The following is a 22,527-nucleotide window of genomic DNA, read 5'->3' on the forward strand; positions in this document are numbered from 1 at the left end:
CATAATATCATGTTGTTATAGTTCATGCACGACCCCGTCATCTTTTTAATCTCATCTTTCTATCACCCAGAACGTGATGTTTCTCACAGCAGGAAGCTGCCAACGGGGGTGGAGGGCGGGCTCTCGGAGACCACGTCCTGTCTGGGCGTCAGCGTGACCCGCCGCAGGTCCAGAGAGCAGGACAGGTCCAGGGAGGGGGCGGAGTCGGAATCCTCCACGAAGATGGCAATGGGGACGGACAGACTGCGATGGTACTCTCCTGGATGGATGGATGGATGGATGGATGGAGGGACTGATGGATGGATGGATGAGTGGATGGGTGGATGGATGGATGGGTGGATGGATTCATGGGTGGATGGATGGATGGATGGAGGGATGGATGGATGGGTGGATGGATGGAGGTATGGATGGATGGCGGGACTGATAGATGGAGGGATGGATGAATGGATGGGTGGATGGATTGATGTGTGGATGGATGGATGGATGAATGGATGGATAGAGGAATGGAGGGATGGGTGGATGGATTGATGGAAGGATGGGTGGATGTATGTATGGATGTATGGATGTATGGATGTATGGATGGATGGATGGATGGATGGAGGAGTGGATGGATGGTTGATGAAGTGATGGATGGATGGATGGATGGATGGACGGACAAAGAGACAGAACAGACAGAACCTCACCGGAGGAGGGCAGGTCTCGGGGCTCCTGGTCCTGGGGGGTCCTGGTCCTCCTCCTGGACCTGAGGAACCCGTCCTTCAGCAGCTCGGTGGCCGTGGCGCGGTGGCCTGGGTTGGGCTCGAAGCAGCTCATGATGAAGGCCTTGGCCTCGTCCGACATCACCTCCGGCACCACGGGGTGGATCTTGAACATGCCCACCTGAAGGAGGAAACCACACCTTTTATAATAATACCTTATAACTATAACACCTATTATCGAATTAAAGGACAGATCCTACATTTTTCTTCTCACTGCGATAATTTGCAGTTTAATAGGGCAATCATTTAAGCCTTAAAATAAAATAAAAGGTACAAAAACAACATTATTGTCAGACAGTCTTTACATGCTACACCACAATATATGGCTGAAAACTGCATTTTATCAGGTTTTTTATTTATTTGACATTTGCACTTCCACAAATCAGCTCTTGGGGCTAAAAGTAAGAGACTAGAAACAGGAAGTTGGATCACTTCCTACTGCTAACCTGCTGTAGCAGCGTTACACTCTGGATGTACTTTTCATTTCAAATAAAATGTGATATTGCCATTATTCAAAACGTGTTCAAAAATAATAATTTGAGTTGATTGCTTTCTGCAAGGACATTTCTTGTGTTTCTTTTGTCTTAAACGTTTGCCCAATTGAACTGCATGGAAGCACGGCCAGAAGCTGCAGTTCTTGTGTCTTCTCCAAATTCAAGCGGAGAAGGTGGAAGTGCTGCTTTGTAAAGTGCTAAATATTTAAACCTTCTGCTCGTCATGAGAAGCTGTTCTGTCACTTCCCGTTTCCACCGGGAGGGTTCTGAGGGGCTCAGGTACCTTGAACATGGCCGCCTGGGGGCTGCCCAGCTCGTGGAAGGGTGTTTTCCCCGTGGCCATCTCTATGATGGTGCAGCCCAGGGACCAGATGTCGGCGGGCTTCCCGTAGCCCCGCGGGCCCTGGTCGATGATCTCCGGAGCCATGTACTGCAGGGTCCCTGAGGGGAACATGGGGGACGCTTCCATGACACAAGTGCTTTATTGAGGAAATTCGGGCGTAACAGCAGCTCAGTAAGTACGGAAGTACGTTTATATACACCAGGGATATTCAACTTCAGGAGCGAGTCGGCCAAATAGGGAACCTCCGGGGATTCGTGGACCGCACAGAATTCCTTGACAACGAATGGCTGTAACGGTGTTTTCTGATGGGTCCATATCCACAAATGAATGAATATAGTAAAAGAGGGTGCATCACACTGAAAGCAGGCCTGTTTATATATCCTCAACAGCACTTCTAAGCAGACATCAGGGGCTTTTGAAACAGGTCAATATCCATAAAATTAAATGCTAAATGCAAGATGAACATAGTGAAACAGCAGCCATCAGACCAACAATAAACGGCAGCGAGCGATCTAATGCTGCGTTCAGTGGGAACTGGGAAAGGTGTACGGTAACTCGGGTGCGAGCGAACTGATGCTGCGTTCAGTGGGAACTCGGAAAACGAACTCGGGCCATAACATTTTCAAAAGGGCCGTATCCGGGGCCCGCTAGGAACAGGCCGAATATATAAAACAAAATATATAAAACAAAATACAAATTAATAAATGCAGTACAAGATGTCACCACACTGTTTCCCTGGGTCACGTTCTGGGTCCCACTATTTCAATGTCTTCCTAATGTGTGTGGTATGACCCTGTACTTTACCTGGGCCAGTGCAGACTGAGATCAATGAGAAAGCAGCAGTGCTTCTTTCATTGCTATTAAAACTAAAATATAATGGGATATACACTGCTGGGATGTCGGGAGAAGTTTAAGAAAACCTGGTCTCTGTTTAATGACGATCTTAAAAAAAAAAAATGATTTGCAAGATTTTTTATCTATTACTGTTACCACATACAATGTTGAATTTTGTCGTGAAATACAGAATGAGGCTGTTTTCGGGAAATTTTCTTAAAAAAGTAATGTTGCACATTTAAAGATGTTTAATGGAAGGTGCGTGGGGAATCCCACCGGCGAAGGTCTCGGTGCAGGGGTTGATGCCCGCCAGACGCTTGGACGTCCCAAAGTCCGATATCTTCAGAACTCCACTGTAGGTGTTGATCAGCACGTTGTCGCCCTGAGGAGGAGGAGAAACATCTCATTCCACTGGAGGAGGAGGAGAAAGAAGAGAGAAGAGGGGAGAGGAGAGGGAGGAGGAGGAGGAGAAACATCTCATTCCACTGGAGGAGGAGGAGAAAGAAGAGAGAAGAGGGGAGAGGAGAGGGAGGAGGAGGAGGAGGAGAAACATCTCATTCCACTGGAGGAGGAGGAGGAGGAGAAAGAAGAGGGAAGAGGAGGAGCTCCATTCTCCAGTCTCTACGGTCGTCACCTTGATGTCCCGGTGGACGATCTGGTTGTCATGGAGATACTTGAGTCCCTCCAGGACCTGCTTGGTGTAGAACACCACGGTGGCCTCGTTGTCCTTCAGAGGACCCCACTTGGAGCGCAGCAGGGATGACAAACTGCCTGAACACAAAAGCACCTTTCAAAATGGAGCCGAATGCTAAAGGAGACCTGAGACGCTTTTCCTTATTTTCCGTCATATACAGTGCATAGTGTTACACTGTGGCTTTGTGGCGGACCAAGGGTCGTGGTCGTTCCGCGGCCGCGGCAGCATGGCTTCCTTCCCGCGGCCACCCCGGCTGCCCCGGATCAGACCAATCAGTGCCTCCGATCCGTGCAGGAAGCTTCCTGAATGTTTGTCTGTCTTGCAGAATGGGTTCGGTGCATAAGCTCGTCAGCCGACCAGGAGCCGGACTGGAGCGTCATTCCTCCTGCGCCCAATCACAGTGTTATTGTCCATTGTTTATCCTTTTGGCCAGCGAGCCTTCGTGCTCAAGTTTATATTAAAAACTCTCACCATGTCGGCAACCCACAGCCAGAAAGACTCTGAACCCTGAACCCGTACCAGTGGGCAGAGACTCCCACAGGGATGTTGATATTGGACGTGGCCAAAGTGTCAAATAATGAGGTAAACTAACGACAAAGGAATCCTCTCAGAGACCTTTATTAACTTGTGTAAAAAGGAGCATAATAGGTCTTCTTTAAAAAATTGGACAAGAGATAACGTACAGCTAGCCGGTCGTTATCGCAAAATAACCCCTGACAGGGTTTTTTAGCTTATTTTGCAATGATGATGGCTGACTGCACGTTATCCCATTTATTATAATCTGCTTAGTAAATAAAAGTATACACTGAGATGGAATAACCAGGCAGGAAGAGGCAGTTACCCTTATTAACAGTTCAGTGATAATTTTTCAGATATAACTGACTGCTGATGGCAGCATTTTTTACTAATTTATTGCATATTTGCTGTGATTTCCTCTTGAATAGGTACATTGTTTTAAAAGATTCCCAATGTGTCTTTTTTGTGATGGTCACTATGAGAGAAAAATGCACATGATCAACCTTGTGAATGATGTTTTACATGTTCTATATAGGACAATAGCCATTTTTGTATGTTACGTAACTTTTAAACCAGATTGCCTTGGAGTTTTTAATGAGTCTCTCAGAGTTTATATGAAGAGACTGTTGTCTAAACATTGCCTATTGTCCACCTGAAAAAAACAGATCACATTCAGGCATTGACAGACCATTGTGGGGATGGTAGCTCAGGAGGTAGAGCTGGTGGTCTAGTCATCTAAAGGTTGCTGGTTGGATCCCAGGCTCCTCCTGCTAGCATGCTGTAGTGTCCTTGAGCAAGACACTTAACCCCTAATTGCTCCTGATGGCTGCGTCCGTCGCTGTTTGAATAATTGTAAGTGGCTTTGGATAAAAGCGTCTGATCAATGTAATGTAATTGTGTGTGTTTTATGGCTTAGTCAGACTGTACCCGTGACCTGAGTTTGACGCTTATACAATTGTAAGAGCTCCTGATTGATTTGAATTGATCAATTGATGATAGAGTTGGCATAGTCCTGTAAATGACACCTGACCAATGGTACACAACCTTTCATCGGTATAAAGCCCTCTTGGTCAGAAGCAGGAGCAGACTGGTCAGAACATTGCCTTGGAGCAGCTCTGAATCTTTCTCTTTATTCTGCAAAATAAATATCTTTAATACTCTCAGTTTTGTTTTCCTGTAGCAAGCAGATTAACCTCACCAATCACACAGGAGAAATTCTCCAACAACAATTTGGCAACGATGATGAGACTCTCTGCTTGTCTCTGTTGGACCGCTTCATGTCCAGGTTGTGTGCACAACGGCAGGCAGAGACATCCAAGAAGGAGCCCCCTGACATGACGGCAGATCCAGAATAGACAACCCGAGATCCTGAACAAATTAAGGTGAGGACTTACTGAGATATTGTACCGATCAGGGATGATGGTAGGAAAAAGCTTTGAGTAAGCTGAGATATTGTGCCGATCAGGGAAGATCGAAGGAGATAGGTATGAGTAAGCTTAAAGATTGTATCGATCTAGAGCAGGGGTGTCCAAACTACGGCCCGAGGTCCAACTGCGGCTCGTGGTCCATTTTCATTGGCCCGCAGCAAATTCTAAAAATATAATGGAATATGGCCCACACATGAAACTTGTTCTTCACTGTATTGTACTTCTTAGTTTTAACACTAGGTGGAGCTACTGTCTTGAACAAGGCAGCTTCTCCACAAAACAAGAGTTAGCATGTCTAGAAACACAGTTGTGCGGCGAATCGAAGACTTGTTGGCTAACTTAAAACATCAAGTGTTGGATAAAACTTATGCTTTTGATTTTTACTCTATTGCATGTAATAAGCGCACAGACGCCACAGATACCGCACAGCTGTTAATGTTTTTGGGTATTGACGATAACTTTTGCATTACGGAGGAGCCGCTTGATCTTGGGAGTCTAAAGGGCAGAACAACAGATAAGGACATTTTTGAAGCTGTGTCAGATGCAACTGACAAGATGGGACTTAAATGGGACAAGCTGTGCTGAGTTACAACGGATGGTGCTTCAGTAATGACAGGCGAGTGCAAAGGAATGGCCTCTATGGTGTGCGCCAAGGTGCAAGAGAGTGGAGGTGAGGCTATTAAAATGCCCTGTGTTGTCCACCAAGAAGTCCAGCTTGGCGATGTGATGAACACTGTTGTGAAAACTGTCAACATAATTCGAGCACGAGGGCTCTACCAGAGAGAATTTGAAGCTTTTCTATCTGATGTCGATGCTGAATAAGGGGATCTACTCTACCATTCTGATGTGCGCTGGCTAAGTCGCGGATCAGTGCTGCAGCGGTTTTATTCTCTGAGATCAGAAATCGACCATTTTTTGAAAGAGAAGGACCGACCTCTTCATGAGCTGAGTGACCCTCTTTGGTTGGCAGACCTGGCTATTTTTAGTTGATCTTATCATCTTAACACTCTGAACAAGAGCCTACAAGGCAAACACCAGCTTGTACCACAACTGTCTTTTTGAGACACAACTACGCAACGCCAATGTTGCACACTTCCCCATGCTGTTGGAATTCAAATTTGCTTTTCCAAAGGCCAAGCTTTCTCCTAAAAAGGGGAAATATGTGCCTGTGATCACATCTCTCATGATAGAATTCAGTCAGCGCTTCCAAGATTTTTCTATCATTGAGAAAAAATCAAGCTGTTCTCAACTCCCTTCCTGATGGAAGCAGCAGAAGTGGAAGAGAGTCTGCAATTAGAACTTATCGAAATGCAGTGTGATAATTCTGTGAAGAATCAGCTTCTCTCCCTACCCGACTTCTACCGGAGCTAGGGAAAGGCCAAGTTTCCTCTGATGAGATGCCACGCAAAAAGCATGGTGAGTCTGTTTGGCTCATAACATAAGCAGATTGAGAACCAAAATGAGCGACATCCATCTCTGTGATGTCCTTCACATCTCAACCATCAAACTGACTCCTGACCTGCCAGCCATACTTCCGTCCAAAGAGCAGCATCACTGCTCCAGCTGAGTGCAACGCTGTTCCCATTATAGGTGAGTTAAAAATATATTACACAGTATTCATGTGTTAATAAGCCCAATTACTTCATACATTCAGTCAATTAAAGTTGATAACATTTTCTTACAAACGTTAGTCGATGTGTTAACAACCCCACTAGCATATTTGCATAACAAGCTTGAAATACAGCATACCCATCCCCTTTTCCCCTTGTTTTTCCCCCTTTATACAGGGCTGCGGAGGGGAATCACCATCCTGACTAAGAAGCAATCTGAGGCTGCTGTTTTGAGAATGTGCTGCCAACCATTTCGGTAACAAAATAAATGAAAATTCTTCCCATCTTTTGTTAATTTTTGCCAGGTACTCCAATAGGGATTTTGTTTGTGAATTTTTTTTTCTCTCTATGATATACAATAGTGTTTGTGTCTTCAAATCTTTACCGGTTACTTTTTTCATTAAAACTGGCAATTGTTTAAGTATCGACCAGCATTATTATTTGTATTTTTCTTTTTTTTCTTTTACTCAAGAAGCAATCTTGATTTGAAATTAAATAAGGTAGCTGTTGATATACAGTATAAAACTTAGCAACACTGAAATTGATGTGAAATAGGTTGGCCGTTTCAATGGCTTTTAATTTGGGCATTCAAAAAATTTAAGTTTAAATTTTAAAAACATCTTGTGGATCGATTAATGTTTGTTTATGTTATTGTCATTATATATACTGTATATAATGTTTTAGTTTTGTTTTTTTTAAGTAAAGGTGTTAACATGATTTGAAATATCAAATAACCTATTGATTTTTCTCTAATCAGACTACAGAAAAATGTGACTTAGAGTTGAATACTCCCTGGCCAAAAGGTAAGACTAGCAGTTCACAGCTTAACACACAATTATGTGATTTTTATATTTTTAGGAGTTGGGTAACCTAAATTGACCATGAGATAATGGATAGTTGATCAAATGTTATAAAAACGCCAGTTAGGCTTCTATTAGAGCGATGACTGGTGAGATCTCAGGCTTATTGTTTGCAGTTATGAATTGTACCTTTAAGGGTAAAAATAAAAATTATGGAAAATAAGAAATATAATATTGAATGCTACATTTTAAAATGTTTAGGTTTGTGAATCACATTTGTTACTTACCCGCTCTAGTTGTTTAAGTTATTGTTGAAGAGCCTCCAGTAATGTTTTTCTTCTGCCACATTACGGAAATTTATTTTGACTAATATTGAGTTTATAAATGGTAGCACATTATTTGAATATTGATAGTTTATTGATCTGCTTGTGTCATGGATACGCAGGACTTCCTAAAATACTTAGAACAAGATGGTCACGTAGTTTCTTTTTTCCCTTATAACTCCAGCTGGCACAAAAGAACATTCAGTATTTGAGTCGTGACATTTATTTTATTTAAAATGTTTTCTCCCCTGGGTCGCACCCTGGCATGGCCTTTCTGGGCTGTTGTGGTTATCGTTGCTTTTGGATCGTGGAATGAGGCAACGCTTGACTTCAACACTTGGATTCTTCTGAGGACACCGTCAGAAAGATTGCACTGAATTTCACCACTTCTTAGCTGTCTTATGTAACCACGCACGCACGCACGCACGCACGCACGCACGCACACACACAACCAGTGTGGTCTTGCAGTGAAGCTCCTCCCTGGCTCAGCGCTGGGAATGCAAAGAGAAGCTGAAAAGAAACACGTCCGGACACGAGGAACAAACCCCAAGAAAATATTCCAGAATAAACCTGGAGACAGCTGAAGAAAGTCAACATGGAGAAGCCTGAAGGCCTGTTTGCTTTTGGGGAGAAATGTCGTCTGTAGAAAGAGTCTCACTGTTATTTTTATGTTGTTTTTACACCCTGCACTAAAGTAAACACAGCATATAAACTTTATTATTTAGAATTCAAGATTCAAGAGGTTTATTTGTCACATACATATACATACATTCATACATATCTGTAGTGAAGTATCACAATCATAATTATGATTATATTTTGAAATATATTTATTTTAATTATTTTTCAAATTTTCTGTTCATTTCTAGGTTAATTGAAAGTTGCCATGTTTTCTATTTTACAGTAGATCTGTCGTTTTATAGTTTATTGGCATTTTTAAGTTCACTTCTAGGCCTATTTGTTATTGACTTCTCATTTATCAAGCGCACTTTTCTATTTTTCAGATATTTCTATGTTGCCATAATGATCAACAAAGTTGATCTTGATTTTCTTCTATTTTGAAAATATTTTAAACAAAAGCTGTCCAACTGCTGTGTAAAGTGCACTCACCTCCAGGAACCTCCTCCATGAAGATCTTGATGAAGCCGTCCTGGCTGACGGAGCCCAGGTACTGGACGATGTTCCGGTGCTTCAGCCTCCGGTGCAGCGCGATCTCCTCGTGCAGCGGCTGAGAATACCTGAAAATATCACAGAATATCAGAGAAAATATCACAGAATATCACAGAGAGCAACAACAAACTGCAAACTAGATTTTCTACATTTCCAAATATCAACTTGTGGTGCATATTTTGAGACCGTTTTAAAAAAGCTCCATGCATCTAAAAAAGGGAATTTTAATATTTATTTACATTTCTTCAATTCAAAACGGAGAAATTACTAATAACTAGTTGACAAAACCTAACTAATCTAGCTAACTACCTGCTAACATAGCTTTTATGACTCCAATAGTCAGTGTCCACTTGCAGCTCTGTGCTAGATACTACACTGTACCAGATTCCCAGAGAATGAGGTTTGAGTTTATACAAAAATATGAAGCATTATGTTTTATTAAGGATAGATAATATAAAGTAACTAATGAAAAAAAAAAATCTACCATACATTCTGAGAAAAACATACATATAGTTCATGTAGGGGATCTGGTCACTTATTATTAATTACCATGAATACATTAAAATAATGAATTCATGGTAATAATAATTTATATTTTATTTATATATAATTCAGAAATGTTTCTTTATTACTCGTTTTATTTTATTTATTATTTATTAATATTATTTTATTATTATAATTGTATTTTACAATTATACTAATGACTAATCGTCACCGTGACATTCCTCATACGTGTAAATACATGAACTCATTCAGATTCTGATCCAACTCAAGCGTTTGAAATGAGATCTTTCTTTGATATTTCTGTGATACACAGCGTAGTGTCTCTGCAGTGGAGGTTAAATCCCACGGCTGCTGCGTCTCCCCGGGGGGCGCTGGCACCACAACGCTCCTGTTATGGACATTTTAAGGAAAACTGACTGTGAGAACAGACTGGAAAAGAAAACACTGAGAACGGATCCTTGTGGAGCGCAATCACTGTTTAAATAGCTGAGATTTTTATTATCATATTTTAAAAAATGGTTTAAAGAATTATATTTTGAACTATTATTATAAATAGTTGTTTAAACTATGTTTGGTTAAAGAGTCTTTATATATTTTATTTTTATGGAATTTAACAAAAAAAAAATTTCAATTGTTCTGTCAAAACCTGAATTTGAATGGATGGGTGGATGGATGGATGGGTGCAAGGATGGATGGATGGGTGGTGGATGGATGAGGGGTGGATGGGTGGATGGGTAGATGGATGGATGGGTGGATGAAAGGATTGATGGGTGGATGGATGGATGGATGGATGGTTGGAAGACGGAGTTCCCCTACGAGCTGTCCTTCTCGGGGATCTCCTTGATGGCGATGCGGACCGGGTTGCTGAGGTCGCGGCCGGCGTACACCACCCCGTACGTCCCCTTACCCAGCACCACCCTGGCCCCGCCCTCACACGTCTCATACACAAACTGCAGGAGACACAGGTCAGAGGTCAGTGGAGGTCAGTTTATCTACATTCAACATGTGTATGAACATACGATGTATGATGTATGATGTATGATGTATGATATGTGATGTATGATGTATGATGTATGATGTATGATGTATGATATGTGATGTATGATGTATGATGTATGATGTATGATGTATGATATGTGATGTATGATGTATGATATGTGATGCATGATGTATGATATGTGATGTATGATGTATGATATGTGATGTATGATGTATGATGTGTGATGTATGATGTATGATATGTGATGTATGATGTATGATATGTGATGTATGATGTATGATGTATGATGTGTGATGTATGATGTGTGATGTGTGATGTATGATGTATGATGTATGATATGTGATGTATGATATGTGATGTGTGATGTATGATGTGTGATGTATGATGTATGATGTATGATGTATGATGTATGATGTGTGATGTATGATGTGTGATGTATGATATGTGATGTATGATATGTGATGTATGATGTATGATGTGTGATGTGTGATGTATGATGTGTGATGTGTGATGTGTGATGTGTGATGTATGATGTGTGATGTGTGATGTGTGATGTGTGATGTGTGATGTATGATGTGTGATGTGTGATGTGTGATGTATGATGTGTGATGTGTGATGTGTGATGTGTGATGTGTGATGTGTGATGTGTGATGTGTGATGTGTGATGTGTGATGTGTGATGTGTGATGTATGATGTATGATGTGTGATGTGTGATGTGTGATGTATGATATGTGATGTGTGATATGTGATGTATGATGTATGATGTGTGATGTGTGATGTATGATGTATGATGTGTGATGTGTGATGTGTGATATGTGATGTATGATGTATGATGTGTGATGTGTGATGTATGATGTATGATGTATGATGTGTGATGTATGATATGTGATGTGTGATGTATGATGTATGATATGTGATGTATGATGTATGATGTGTGATGTATGATGTGTGATGTATGATGTATGATGTGTGATGTATGATGTGTGATGTATGATATGTGATGTATGATGTGTGATGTATGATGTGCACTGACCTCCAGCAGCCCTCCGGTCAGGCAGCTGGGGTCTCCATGGGGGGTTTTATTTTGCTGGTTTTGTTGATTTTGCTGCAGCAGAGAGTTGACGAGCTCACAGAACCTCCAGGACAAACATGACATTCACATTAAACATCAATGTGTTTTTAAAAATCCCATAATATACTTCATCAGAAACAGGGCGTGTCCGCTCTGCGTGTGCTCCTCCACATGATGATCCTCCTGTTGGTGGTGTGGTCCGCCACCGCAAGTGGTGTTTTAGTGTGTGTGTGTGTATGTATATAGCGCGCGTATGTGTGTGTGCGTGTGTGTGTGTGTGTGCGTGTGTGTGTGTGTGTGTGTGTGTGTGTGGTTGTTGAGTGATCGATAAAGTGTTGCTAAGGACCGATCATTGACCTCGTTAAGACGAGAATAAACCAATGAAGTGTAAAAACACGACGCTGAACGTCCTAAAATGACAAACTCTGACGATAGAAAGTTTGAAGGAATGAAAGGTTGTTGTGTGTGGAGGGCGTGGCTCCTCAGGACGCTTCCTGGGATTTCCCAAATCTGTGCCGTGGAAAAGGACACAGGCAGACAACAGGAAGTGACGCACAGGAAGTGAGGTCATGCACGGAACCCAAACATGAGGAATGGTTTTGAAAGTGGTTTTAACTGGTGAAGGAGCTTCACACACTTCCTGTTCAAATGAAACAGGAAGCTTTCACACAGTGAACATCACTTCCTGCTCCGCCCTGTTTCAATGGGACCCTCCCTCCCTCCCTCCTCTCACCCGCTGCAGTGTTGCTCTGTGGGGAAGCACAGCTGGAAGTCGTCTGAGTTGTAGTGAACGTACAGGAAGCAGCTCCGCTCGTCGATCTTAGAGGCACTGACGGTACAAAGACCCCAAAAGTATTAATATTAGGATATGAAGACAGACAGACAGACAGACAGACAGACAGACAGATACCTCACTCCCCGGATGGCTGAGGCTGGGAAGGTCCACTGGTGTAAACCTTTCTGTGGAAGACGAGAAATTACGTTGAGACAGGAAGAAGAAACACAACGTTCATAACATACAAACAGTATTTATCCATCCATGGATGGTGTGTGTGTGTGTGTGTGTGTGTGTGTGTGTGTGTGTGTGTATGGTGTGTGTGTGTGTGTGTATGGTGTGTGTGTGTGTGTGTGTGTGTGTGTGTGTGTGTGTGTGTGTATGGTGTGTGTGTGCGTGTGTGTGTGTGTGTGTGTGTGTGTGTGTGTGTATGGTGTGTGTGTGTGTGTGTATGGTGTGTGTGTGTGTGTGTGTGTGTGTGTGTGTGTGTGTGTGTGTATGGTGTGTGTGTGTGTGTGTGTGTGTGTGTGTGTGTGTATGGTGTGTGTGTGTGTGTGCGTGTGTGTGTGTGTGTGTGTGTGTGTGTGTGTGTGTGTGTGTGTGTGTATGGTGTGTGTGTGTGTGTGTGTGTGTGTGTGTGTGTATGGTGTGTGTGTGTGTGTGCGTGTGTGTGTGTGTATGGTGTGTGTGTGTGTGTGTGTGTGTGTGTGTGTGTATGGTGTGTGTGTGTGTGTGTGTGTGTGTGTGTGTGTATGGTGTGTGTGTGTGTGTGTGTGTGTGTGTGTGTATGGTGTGTGTGTGTGTGTGTGTGTGTGTGTGTGTGTATGGTGTGTGTGTGTGTGTGCGTGTGTGTGTGTGTGTGTGTGTGTGTGTGTGTGTGTGTATGGTGTGTGTGTGTGTGTGTGTGTGTGTGTGTGTGTGTGTGTGTGTGTGTGTGTGTGTATGGTGTGTGTGTGTGTGTGTATGGTGTGTGTGCGTGCGTGCGCGCGCGCGCGTGTGTGTGTGTGTGTGTGTGTGTGTGTGTGTGTGTGTGTGTGTGTGTGTGTGTGTGTGTGTATGGTGTGTGTGTGTGTGTATATGGTGTGTGTGTGTGTGTGTGTGTGTGTGTGTGTGTATGGTGTGTGTGTGTGTGTGTGCGTGTGTGTGTGTGTATGGTGTATGTGTGTGTGTGTTCATACCTTGAGCGGTGTGATGTGTTTGAGCTGCAGCGTTCGACTCTCGTCCTCCTCGCTCACACTCACCACGGCCGGTTGGAAAACCTTGGAAGGTTCCAGGATCAGGACCTGGAAGCACCACACATACACACATGCACACGCACGCACACATGCACATGCACACACACACACACACACACACACACACACGCACACACTCATGCACTTTAATCGACTTTCAGAAAATTTTCAACTTTTTAATCAATGTCGTGAAAACATTTCTTCTTTATTTCTCTATTGCTGAGTAAAAAGCTGAGGAATTTGTTTCGTATTATGATTGTTATAATAATAATAATGATAATAATTATTCATATATTGTATTATATATTGTGCAATATATTGTATAACACTGTAATAATGTTGTAGACACTAATCATTTATATCTACTCACCCGCTGTTATCCATGTGCATGTCTTTTATTTAGCAATTTTTGTATATTTGCAAAATTTAGGTTTTTTAATTTGGCAATTTTCATTATTTTGGCTATTTTTATATAATTGGCTATTTGTATTTTTTCAGATTGTTAAGCTATTAAAAAACAGATAATTGATTTGACTCTCATCCAATAAAGGTGGAGGTGCTGGCGTGGCGTACGGGGCAGCGCTGGGTGCACACGCTGGGCTTGCAGGCCTGCAGCAGCAGCTCCATCCAGAAGCTGACCGTCTGCTGCTTGGACGACGGCACCTCCGGGGGTTTGACGAACTGGTTGTACAGGATGAACGTCTCCATGATGGAGCCCACGTACCTGGGGGAGAAATATGAATAAATATGAACCAAGGAGTGAGGACCCAGCTTCACTGTGGATGTTATCACATCAACAAAGGAAAATTGAATAATAATAATAAATATAAATAAGAAAAATAATCATAATTTTGCACCGTATCATACATACATACATACATACATACATACATACATACATACATACATACATACATACATACATACATACATACATACATACATACATACATACATATTTTGATATAGAATTGTTAGAATTGTTGATATAGAAGTGTATCCATTGTTATCAATGTGAATATTATTCTAAAGATATACATATTCATTCATCTGTAAGTATATTCTACATATTCTTGCAATATTGTGTTCATAATATAATTATGATGTGACCAGATGTTGAGGTGGTGTACTACTGCAGACTCACCAGATGTTGAGGTGGTGTACACCTGCAGACTCACCAGATGTTGAGGTGGTGTACTACTGCAGACTCACCAGATGGGGGCGTTGAGGCGGTAGAGCTTCTCCGACGCCTCGATCACCTTCCGCAGCTCGTTGGCCAGGATGCTGGCCCCCAGGAAGAAGCCCACGTCCCAGTAGTCCTTCATCTTCTCCAGGCTGCCCTTCCTGCCCAGCAGGCTGCTCAGGGTCACTCCTGAGGGAAGATGAGATGAGATGAGATGAGATCAGATCAGATCAGATCCTACAGTTCTATTCCAGACCGTCCTCAGTGTTCTCCAGCTGGTCCTTCCTGCTCAGCTGGCTGCTGCTCAGCTAGTGATGCAGAACGTGTCGCCCTTACTCGCGGTGCTGGTTTCGTTCCATAAGAGTAAAATAGAGTAAAATAAAAGAACCTAAATCTAAGATAAAAAAACCCAAAGTGTTTTGCGATCACGGGAGACCCATTGGGGGGTCCTGGGCACAGTCGGGACCTTGAGAGAGGGCGCGGTGGGGGGCAGGGCCCGCCCTGCGGGGCTATGTTAGATCGGAGTCTTTTCGGAAAACATTCGGTGCTGAAGCCCCGGACGGCCACGCCTAACGACACCGCTGTGGCCAGTGTTGTATTACCGTAATAGCTGACAATGGGGGACAAAAAATCCCGGTGTCCCCCGTGTTCCGGCCCCTGATCCGAGTCAAGGTGTCTGTGGTGGAACATCAGATGCATGTTGGAAACATCTCCAGCGAGCTTCAATGAAACCAGCCAACAAGAAGCAAACAGAGAGGGCGGCTGCACCTATCTTCCGCAGCTCGATGGAGGTGTCAAACTCGTGGCCCGCAGCCATCAGAAGGACCACGTTGTTGATGCCGGAGTGCAGCGTCGGCTCCACCTCGAAAGCTTTCCCGTACCTGGAGCCAGAGAAGCCAGAAAGGTGGTAAAAGATCTAGAGATGTAGTTTAAAAAAAAATGTTTTATGCTGCTTGAAAATGGATCAGAGTTGTTCTTTTTCTGTGAATGGAATTTACATTTAATGACACATCAGGTGTTGGAGACGGGTACGGCCAGCCCGTCATTATCGCCAAATAACCCCCGCGCTCGCTCTGAAGGGGGGTACGAGGGACGTGAAACCAGAAGCAGAACTCGTCGCCCGTGGCCACGGTCGTTATTAAGAGATCGACAGTCGTTATTCAGAAACCGCTGTTTGCCCCTATCGACCAATCGGAATGGAGTATCCCCCAGAGCCGTGGGAGAAAGAACTTATATGTTAGTCTGTATTCACTGTATCTCGTCTACCAGAACTTTAGGAGCCGCGCACGGCGTCGGATCCCAGGAGGGGGGCGTGCGGGAACCAGAAACAGAAGCGTACCAGTAGCAGGCCTGCTCCCTGCTGCCGTGGTCCGTGAAGCCGGAGCTCATGAACATGTCCTTGTAGATCCGTCCACACAGGCAGTACAGGTCCGAGACCACCCGGCCCCCGGACTCCACGATGGGCAGGATCACCTCCAGGGCCCTGGCCCGGTCCCCAGGGAGGTTCCTCCTGGATGCACCACCACATCAATCGTCCATGTTATATCCCTGTTTGTTTGGTCGGACGGGTCGCTCTCGAGAGCTGATATGTAGTATTACAGCATATTGTTATTGTTATTATTGATATTACTAGTACTGTTAATACCTGTTCAGTGCAAATATGTAGTGGAACTTGATGTTGACATGCGCGGTCACCGTGCACGTGGGCAGGTTGCTCAGCATCTCCACAAGTTTGATGATGGCGTCGTAGTCCTGAACAGATTCAAATGGGTTACTGAGCATCCATCCATCCGCTCGCCGTCCCGACGCTCGGGGTTCCCCACCTGCGCGTCGCGGTAGCACAGCAGCAGGCTGGTCAGGATGTCGGGGCTCAGCAGCTCCACCGTGTCCAGGCGGTTCTGGATGCGGCCCAGCTCCCGGCTTAGCTCCGGCCCGCTGAACCGCTCCCTCACCAGGCGGATCTCCTGACGCAGCGACTGGCGCAGATACTCACTGACAACACAGACACCGGGCTCCTCCTTTAGAAGATACTCACTGACAACACAGACACCGGGCTCCTCCTTTAGAAGATACTCACTGACAACACAGACACCGGGCTCCTCCTTTAGAAGATACTCACTGACAACACAGACACCGGGCTCCTCCTTTAGAAGATACTCACTGACAACACAGACACCGGGCTCCTCCTTTAGAAGATACTCACTGACAACACAGACACCGGGCTCCTCCTTTAGAAGATACTCACTGACAACACAGACACCGGGCTCCTCCTTTAGAACCTGTGTCCGTGACCGTGTGGGAAACCCTCTACTCTTGGCTCTATATAAATATTTAACATGTGTGGAGATTAAATATAATGAGCTTCTATCATTCCACGTATTCAAATATAGTATGTCTTACATTGATATAGTACGTCTAAATATATACAGTATTGTTTTGAATATGTAGGATTTATACATATAAATCCTACATACAAGCATTGAAATCTTACTGACGTACTGACATTAGGAATTGTGGTGAACAGCAGCTCTCATCAGGACAAACAGGACATAATAATAAAGTAGTAAAAATAGAAACATTTGGCAACATACACTAAAACCTAAAAAAATAACAAAAGAATAGACGACATTGTTAATATACAATAAACCTGAAAGAATAACAAAAAAAGGGAAAATATGAAATTTCCAATATATGTCTTATACACGTTACTTTCAGAAAAGGTACTTATGACATGTGGTGGTGTTATAACACAGTAATAGTGATGTTATAACAGTAACAGTGGTGTTATAACAGTAATAGTGGTGTTATAACAGTAATAGTGATGTTATAACAGTAATAGTGGTGTTATAAGAGTAATAGTGATGTTATAACAGTAATAGTGGTGTTAACACAGTAATAGTGATGTTATAACAGTAATAGTGATGTTATAACAGTAATAGTGATGTTATAACAGTAATAGTGGTGTTATAACAGTAATAGTGGTGTTCACACAGTAATAGTGATGTTATAACAGTAATAGTGATGTTATAACCGTAATAGTGGTGTTAACACAGTAATAGTGGTGTAATAACAGTATTAACTTGTAACCTGGCTCTGACGTGCACGCCCTCCAGCAGCGTCACCAGCTTCTCCACCAGCGGCGTGAGCAGCAGCTCCAGCTGGAACCTGGGCTCCATCAGGTCCTTGATACCCTGCATGACAGAGGCGTCGCAGGCCAGGACCTTCCCCTGGGGAGACACCACGTAGGGCAGGAAGGTGTAGCTGCCACACTGCTCCTACACCCAGGAGGGACAGGTATAGATGAAGTTTCCATTTGAGAGTATTGACATGAATATTGATGCCATTTCATAACTTTTAGATAAGATCACACTTGTTTCATCTCCGTGTGGAAAGTCATGCTTTACCAAAAAGAGCCCCCCAAAATAAATAAATAAAGCAAAAACAACGACAAAATCCCAACCGTTTTATGCAGGGACCCCTTTTAACAGGGATTGGCCAAAGTGATTTGGACAGATCACATGACGTCTTCTTTTGTTTTGTGTTTTCATTTCAACACACGAGCCCTCACAACCTGAGCTCGTCTTCTCCCACAACAGCATCAAACCTCTTTGAATTTCAATGCATCTCGATGGGGATTCAGTTGAAAACCAGATTAAACAAACCTAATACTCAAATGCACTACAGCGGACTTAATCAACCAGCGGCCCACGGGCCAAATGTGGCCCCTGTGTCAATGCAGACCGGCCCCCTTTGAATCAATCTGAAGGTTAGTAATGAACTGTAGTGTAGAAAAAAGATTTAAATGTACACTGATCATTCACAACATTAAAAGCAGCACTAATAACGTTAATATTGTGGAGCTCCCCCTCGTGCCACCAAAACAGCTGTGAGGTGGAGGCATGGACTCCACCAGACTCTGAAGGTGTCCTGTGGTGTCTGGCACCAAGACGTTAGCAGCAGATCCTCTAAGTCCTGGAAGTTGGAGGTGGGGAGTTGGGGGGATCGGGCTTGTTGTTCCAGCACATCCCACGGATGCTCCATGGGATCGGACCCTAACCCCACCCATCCACATGGTGTAGAAGAAAAGGTGATTCATCAGAGCACCACCTTCTTCCATTGCTCCACGGTCGAGTTGTGACGCTCACGTGTCCATTGTAGGTGCTTTCAGGGGTGGACAGGGGTCAGCATGGACACTGTGAGCTCCCATACGCAGCAAGCTGCCATGCACTGTGTGTTCTACACCTTTCTATCATAGCACCATCCACTTTTTACCACTTTGTGCTACAGTAGTTCTTCTGGGGGATCCAACCAGACGAGCTAGACTTCACTCCCCACGTGCATCAATGAGTTTTGGGCCCCATGACCCTGTCGCCGGTTCACCAGTCGTCCTTCCTTGGACACTTTTAGTAGTAGTAGTAACCACTGCGCAGCAGGAACAGCCACAAGACCTGTGCTTGTGGAGATGCTCTGACCCAGTCGTCCAGCATCACAATGTGCTCCTTGTCAAAGTGGCTCAGATCCTTACGCTGCTTCAACACATCAACTTCAACTACTGACTCTTCACCTGCTGCCTCATATAATAATAATATACAACACTATATATATAATGATGATATATTACAGTATATATATAATAATGTACAACAGTTTATATATTATAATAATATATAACTGTGTATATATAATAATAATAATAATAATAATAATAATAATAATAATATGTAACAGTATATATATAATAATATATAACAGTGTATATATAATAATAATATATAACAGTATATATATATATATGACAGTGTATATATAATAATAACATATAACAGTATATATAATCATAATATAAAACAGTATTTATATATAATCATAATATAAAACAGTATATATATAATAATAATAATAATATATAACAGTATACATATAATTATAATAATATATAACAGTGTATATATAATTATAATATATAACAGTATATATAATCATAATATAAAACAGTATTTATATATAATCATAATATAAAACAGTATATATATAATAATAATAATAATATATAACAGTATACATATAATTATAATAATATATAACAGTGTATATATAATTATAATATATAACAGTGTATATATAATAAATAATATATAACAGTATATATAAAATAATAATATATCCCACCCCTTGACAGGTGTCATTGGAACCAGATGATCAATGTTATTCACTTCACCTGTCACTGGTTCAATGTTGTGGCTGATCGGTGTACATTTATATATATATATATATATATATATATATATATATATATTCAATACATTTATATATATAAATATAAATATAAATATATATATATATATATATATGTATTGAAAATATATATATACAGAAGAAAAACATCTTTATGAAGGTGGTTTCACAATTTCCTTATCTTTGTTGATGGTATAACATTGTAACTCTTGCAGAAAGCAGTTGGACAGCCGCACTGCACTATGGGATATGAGCAGTTGGACAGCCGCACTGCACTATGGGATATGATGCACTATGGGATACGTGGTTGGCTCAATGATTGTTCAGTCAAACAGGAGTTAAGGTGTAAAAGGAGAATTTGGACAGATCACTTTGGTGATCTGTTCTATTTTTTGGTTGGGTTTCTTTAGCTTGAAGTGACTCAGGATGGATGTGGATGTGGATGTAGGCGACGCCCCGTTACCTTGAGCGCCTGCAGGTCGCTGCACTGTTTGTAACAGTACAGGATGATGTTGCTGTTCATGCCGAAGCTCTCTCTGACTCCCAGGTGGTAGAACAGCGATGGCTGGCACAGGAAGTCGCTCATCTCCACCACGGAAACATCTGGGGGAGGCACATGCACGTCACACCCCATTTCACAGTAGATATCTCGATGTTTTACTTTTGATAAAATACAAAATAATAATATAAAGATCAGGGACTGGATCTATTCAACCTCTCGCCAAGGCTCCATATCTTTGGAAATGGAGATGATTCCACCTGAACTGTTCTATTTTCAATTATAATCAGGATCTGCATGAGCATCATCTGCAGAACAATAAGCTTTAGTTGTACTTTAAGTCGGTGAAAAGTGGGTCACAAGCAAGGACCTCATTTCACCGGCCACCATTCGAAGCGTGTGTGTGTGTGTGTGTGTGTGTGTGTGTGTGTGTGTGCGTGTGTGTTGGTTGCCGTCACTGCATGTGTTGTGGTGTGTGTGCCGTGTGACGAGTAAAGATTCTTCTTCTTCTTCTTCTAAGTAGTATTATTACACGGGTCTGTGGAATACTGGATTCTGATTGGTCAATAGCAGCAGTCGGTCAGTTATTTCACAATAATGAACCATGTCCAATGTAAGTTATTATTAGATTCAAGAGGTTTATTTTTGACATACATAGACATACCTTCATACATATATGCGGTGAAATCTTTGCAACGCACCTGGAGATTATGCACAACAGTTACTAAACCGAACATAATAACTAACCTAAGTCCGACCTAGCAACTAACTGAAACCAACTGATTCCATAAACGTAATGCAGTTAGTGAATCCAAAAATATCAATAAAATAAAATAAAAATAAAACAAGACTGAAAAAGATAATACAAAGTGGGGGTACAAAGTAGAAGGCAATAGAGTTATGTATATGGGATAGGCTATTTGTATATACAGATATGTGCAGTAAAGTGCATATGAATAAAGTGAGCATGGAGATAAACAGTACAGTATACAACAGTATGACACAGCAATTATCATATAATTGTATAATATTAATATATATATATAGAGAGAGAGAGAGAGAGATATTTTATACAATATATATATATTAATTATATATTTTATTACTATTATATTGTTATCATTAGTAATAACACAATTAAATAAATAAAATAATAATATAAAAATAAAAATTTACATTGGACACTGGTCATTATTGCGAAATAGCTGACCGTCGAGTGAATAATCATTATTTTATTTTATAATAATAATTATTATTAATAACAACAATATTTTATACTATTTTAATAATAATTATTATTATTATAACAATTATAGTAATATACTTAATTAATAATAATAGGTTATTATAAGTCTCTATCTGTCTCAGGAAATAGGTTGTTGCAGTATTAGATACTTTTTATTGTAATTTTTTTTCACAGCAGAAGTTAAGCTGAAAGGAAGTTACAATAGTAGATGTTAAATTATAATGAAGTTATAGGAAAATAAATGAATTTTCCAACAGGAAAAAGGTTGTCTGAGTTTTGTTCTCTCAAACAGAAACCACCATCACCTCGTTCCTGAGTCACCGAGCGCGTCCCCGCGACACGAGCGGAGCCAACGAATCATTTAAATGACTGAATGGATTACTTTTATTCACTTTTATTCACTTTTATTTACTTTTATTCACTTTGATTTACTTTGATTTACTTTTATTCACTTTTATTCACTTTTATTCACTTTTATTTACTTTTATTCACTTTGATTTACTTTGATTTACTTTTATTCACTTTTATTCACTTTTATTCACTTTGATTTACTTTTATTTACTTTTATTCACTTTGATTTACTTTGATTTACTTTTATTCACTTTTATTCACTTTTATTCACTTTTATTTACTTTTATTCACTTTGATTTACTTTGATTTACTTTTATTCACTTTTATTCACTTTTATTCACTTTGATTTACTTTGATTTACTTTGATTTACTTTTATTCACTTTTATTTACTTTTATTCACTTTGATTTACTTTGATTTACTTTTATTCACTTTTATTCACTTTTATTCACTTTTATT

General features: G+C 41.5%; 1 protein-coding gene across 2 annotated transcripts in view; it reads right to left on the reverse strand.

Annotated features, from left to right (window-relative positions):
• The window catches only part of LOC307233648 (mitogen-activated protein kinase kinase kinase 5), a 40,197-nt gene that overhangs the window by 15,798 nt on the left and 1,872 nt on the right, over positions 1 to 22,527 (reverse strand). For both annotated transcript variants that reach the window (XM_080005023.1, XM_080005022.1), the window contains exons 2-20: positions 20,437 to 20,576; positions 17,826 to 18,013; positions 16,562 to 16,730; positions 16,384 to 16,490; positions 16,078 to 16,248; positions 15,507 to 15,619; positions 14,768 to 14,927; positions 14,129 to 14,279; positions 13,499 to 13,603; positions 12,456 to 12,505; positions 12,279 to 12,374; positions 11,507 to 11,609; positions 10,290 to 10,423; positions 8,910 to 9,037; positions 3,064 to 3,200; positions 2,706 to 2,811; positions 1,536 to 1,693; positions 684 to 879; positions 88 to 259 (exon numbers count right to left, since the gene is read on the reverse strand). In XM_080005023.1, the coding sequence (XP_079861149.1) occupies positions 88 to 259; positions 684 to 879; positions 1,536 to 1,693; positions 2,706 to 2,811; positions 3,064 to 3,200; positions 8,910 to 9,037; positions 10,290 to 10,423; positions 11,507 to 11,609; positions 12,279 to 12,374; positions 12,456 to 12,505; positions 13,499 to 13,603; positions 14,129 to 14,279; positions 14,768 to 14,927; positions 15,507 to 15,619; positions 16,078 to 16,248; positions 16,384 to 16,490; positions 16,562 to 16,730; positions 17,826 to 18,013; positions 20,437 to 20,576 (2,584 nt within the window). The remainder of the gene's footprint in view (positions 1 to 87; positions 260 to 683; positions 880 to 1,535; positions 1,694 to 2,705; positions 2,812 to 3,063; positions 3,201 to 8,909; positions 9,038 to 10,289; positions 10,424 to 11,506; positions 11,610 to 12,278; positions 12,375 to 12,455; positions 12,506 to 13,498; positions 13,604 to 14,128; positions 14,280 to 14,767; positions 14,928 to 15,506; positions 15,620 to 16,077; positions 16,249 to 16,383; positions 16,491 to 16,561; positions 16,731 to 17,825; positions 18,014 to 20,436; positions 20,577 to 22,527) is intronic.

The sequence above is a fragment of the Zeus faber genome (assembly GCF_960531495.2).
Source record: "Zeus faber genome assembly, chromosome: 8".
NCBI lineage: Eukaryota > Metazoa > Chordata > Actinopteri > Zeiformes > Zeidae > Zeus > Zeus faber.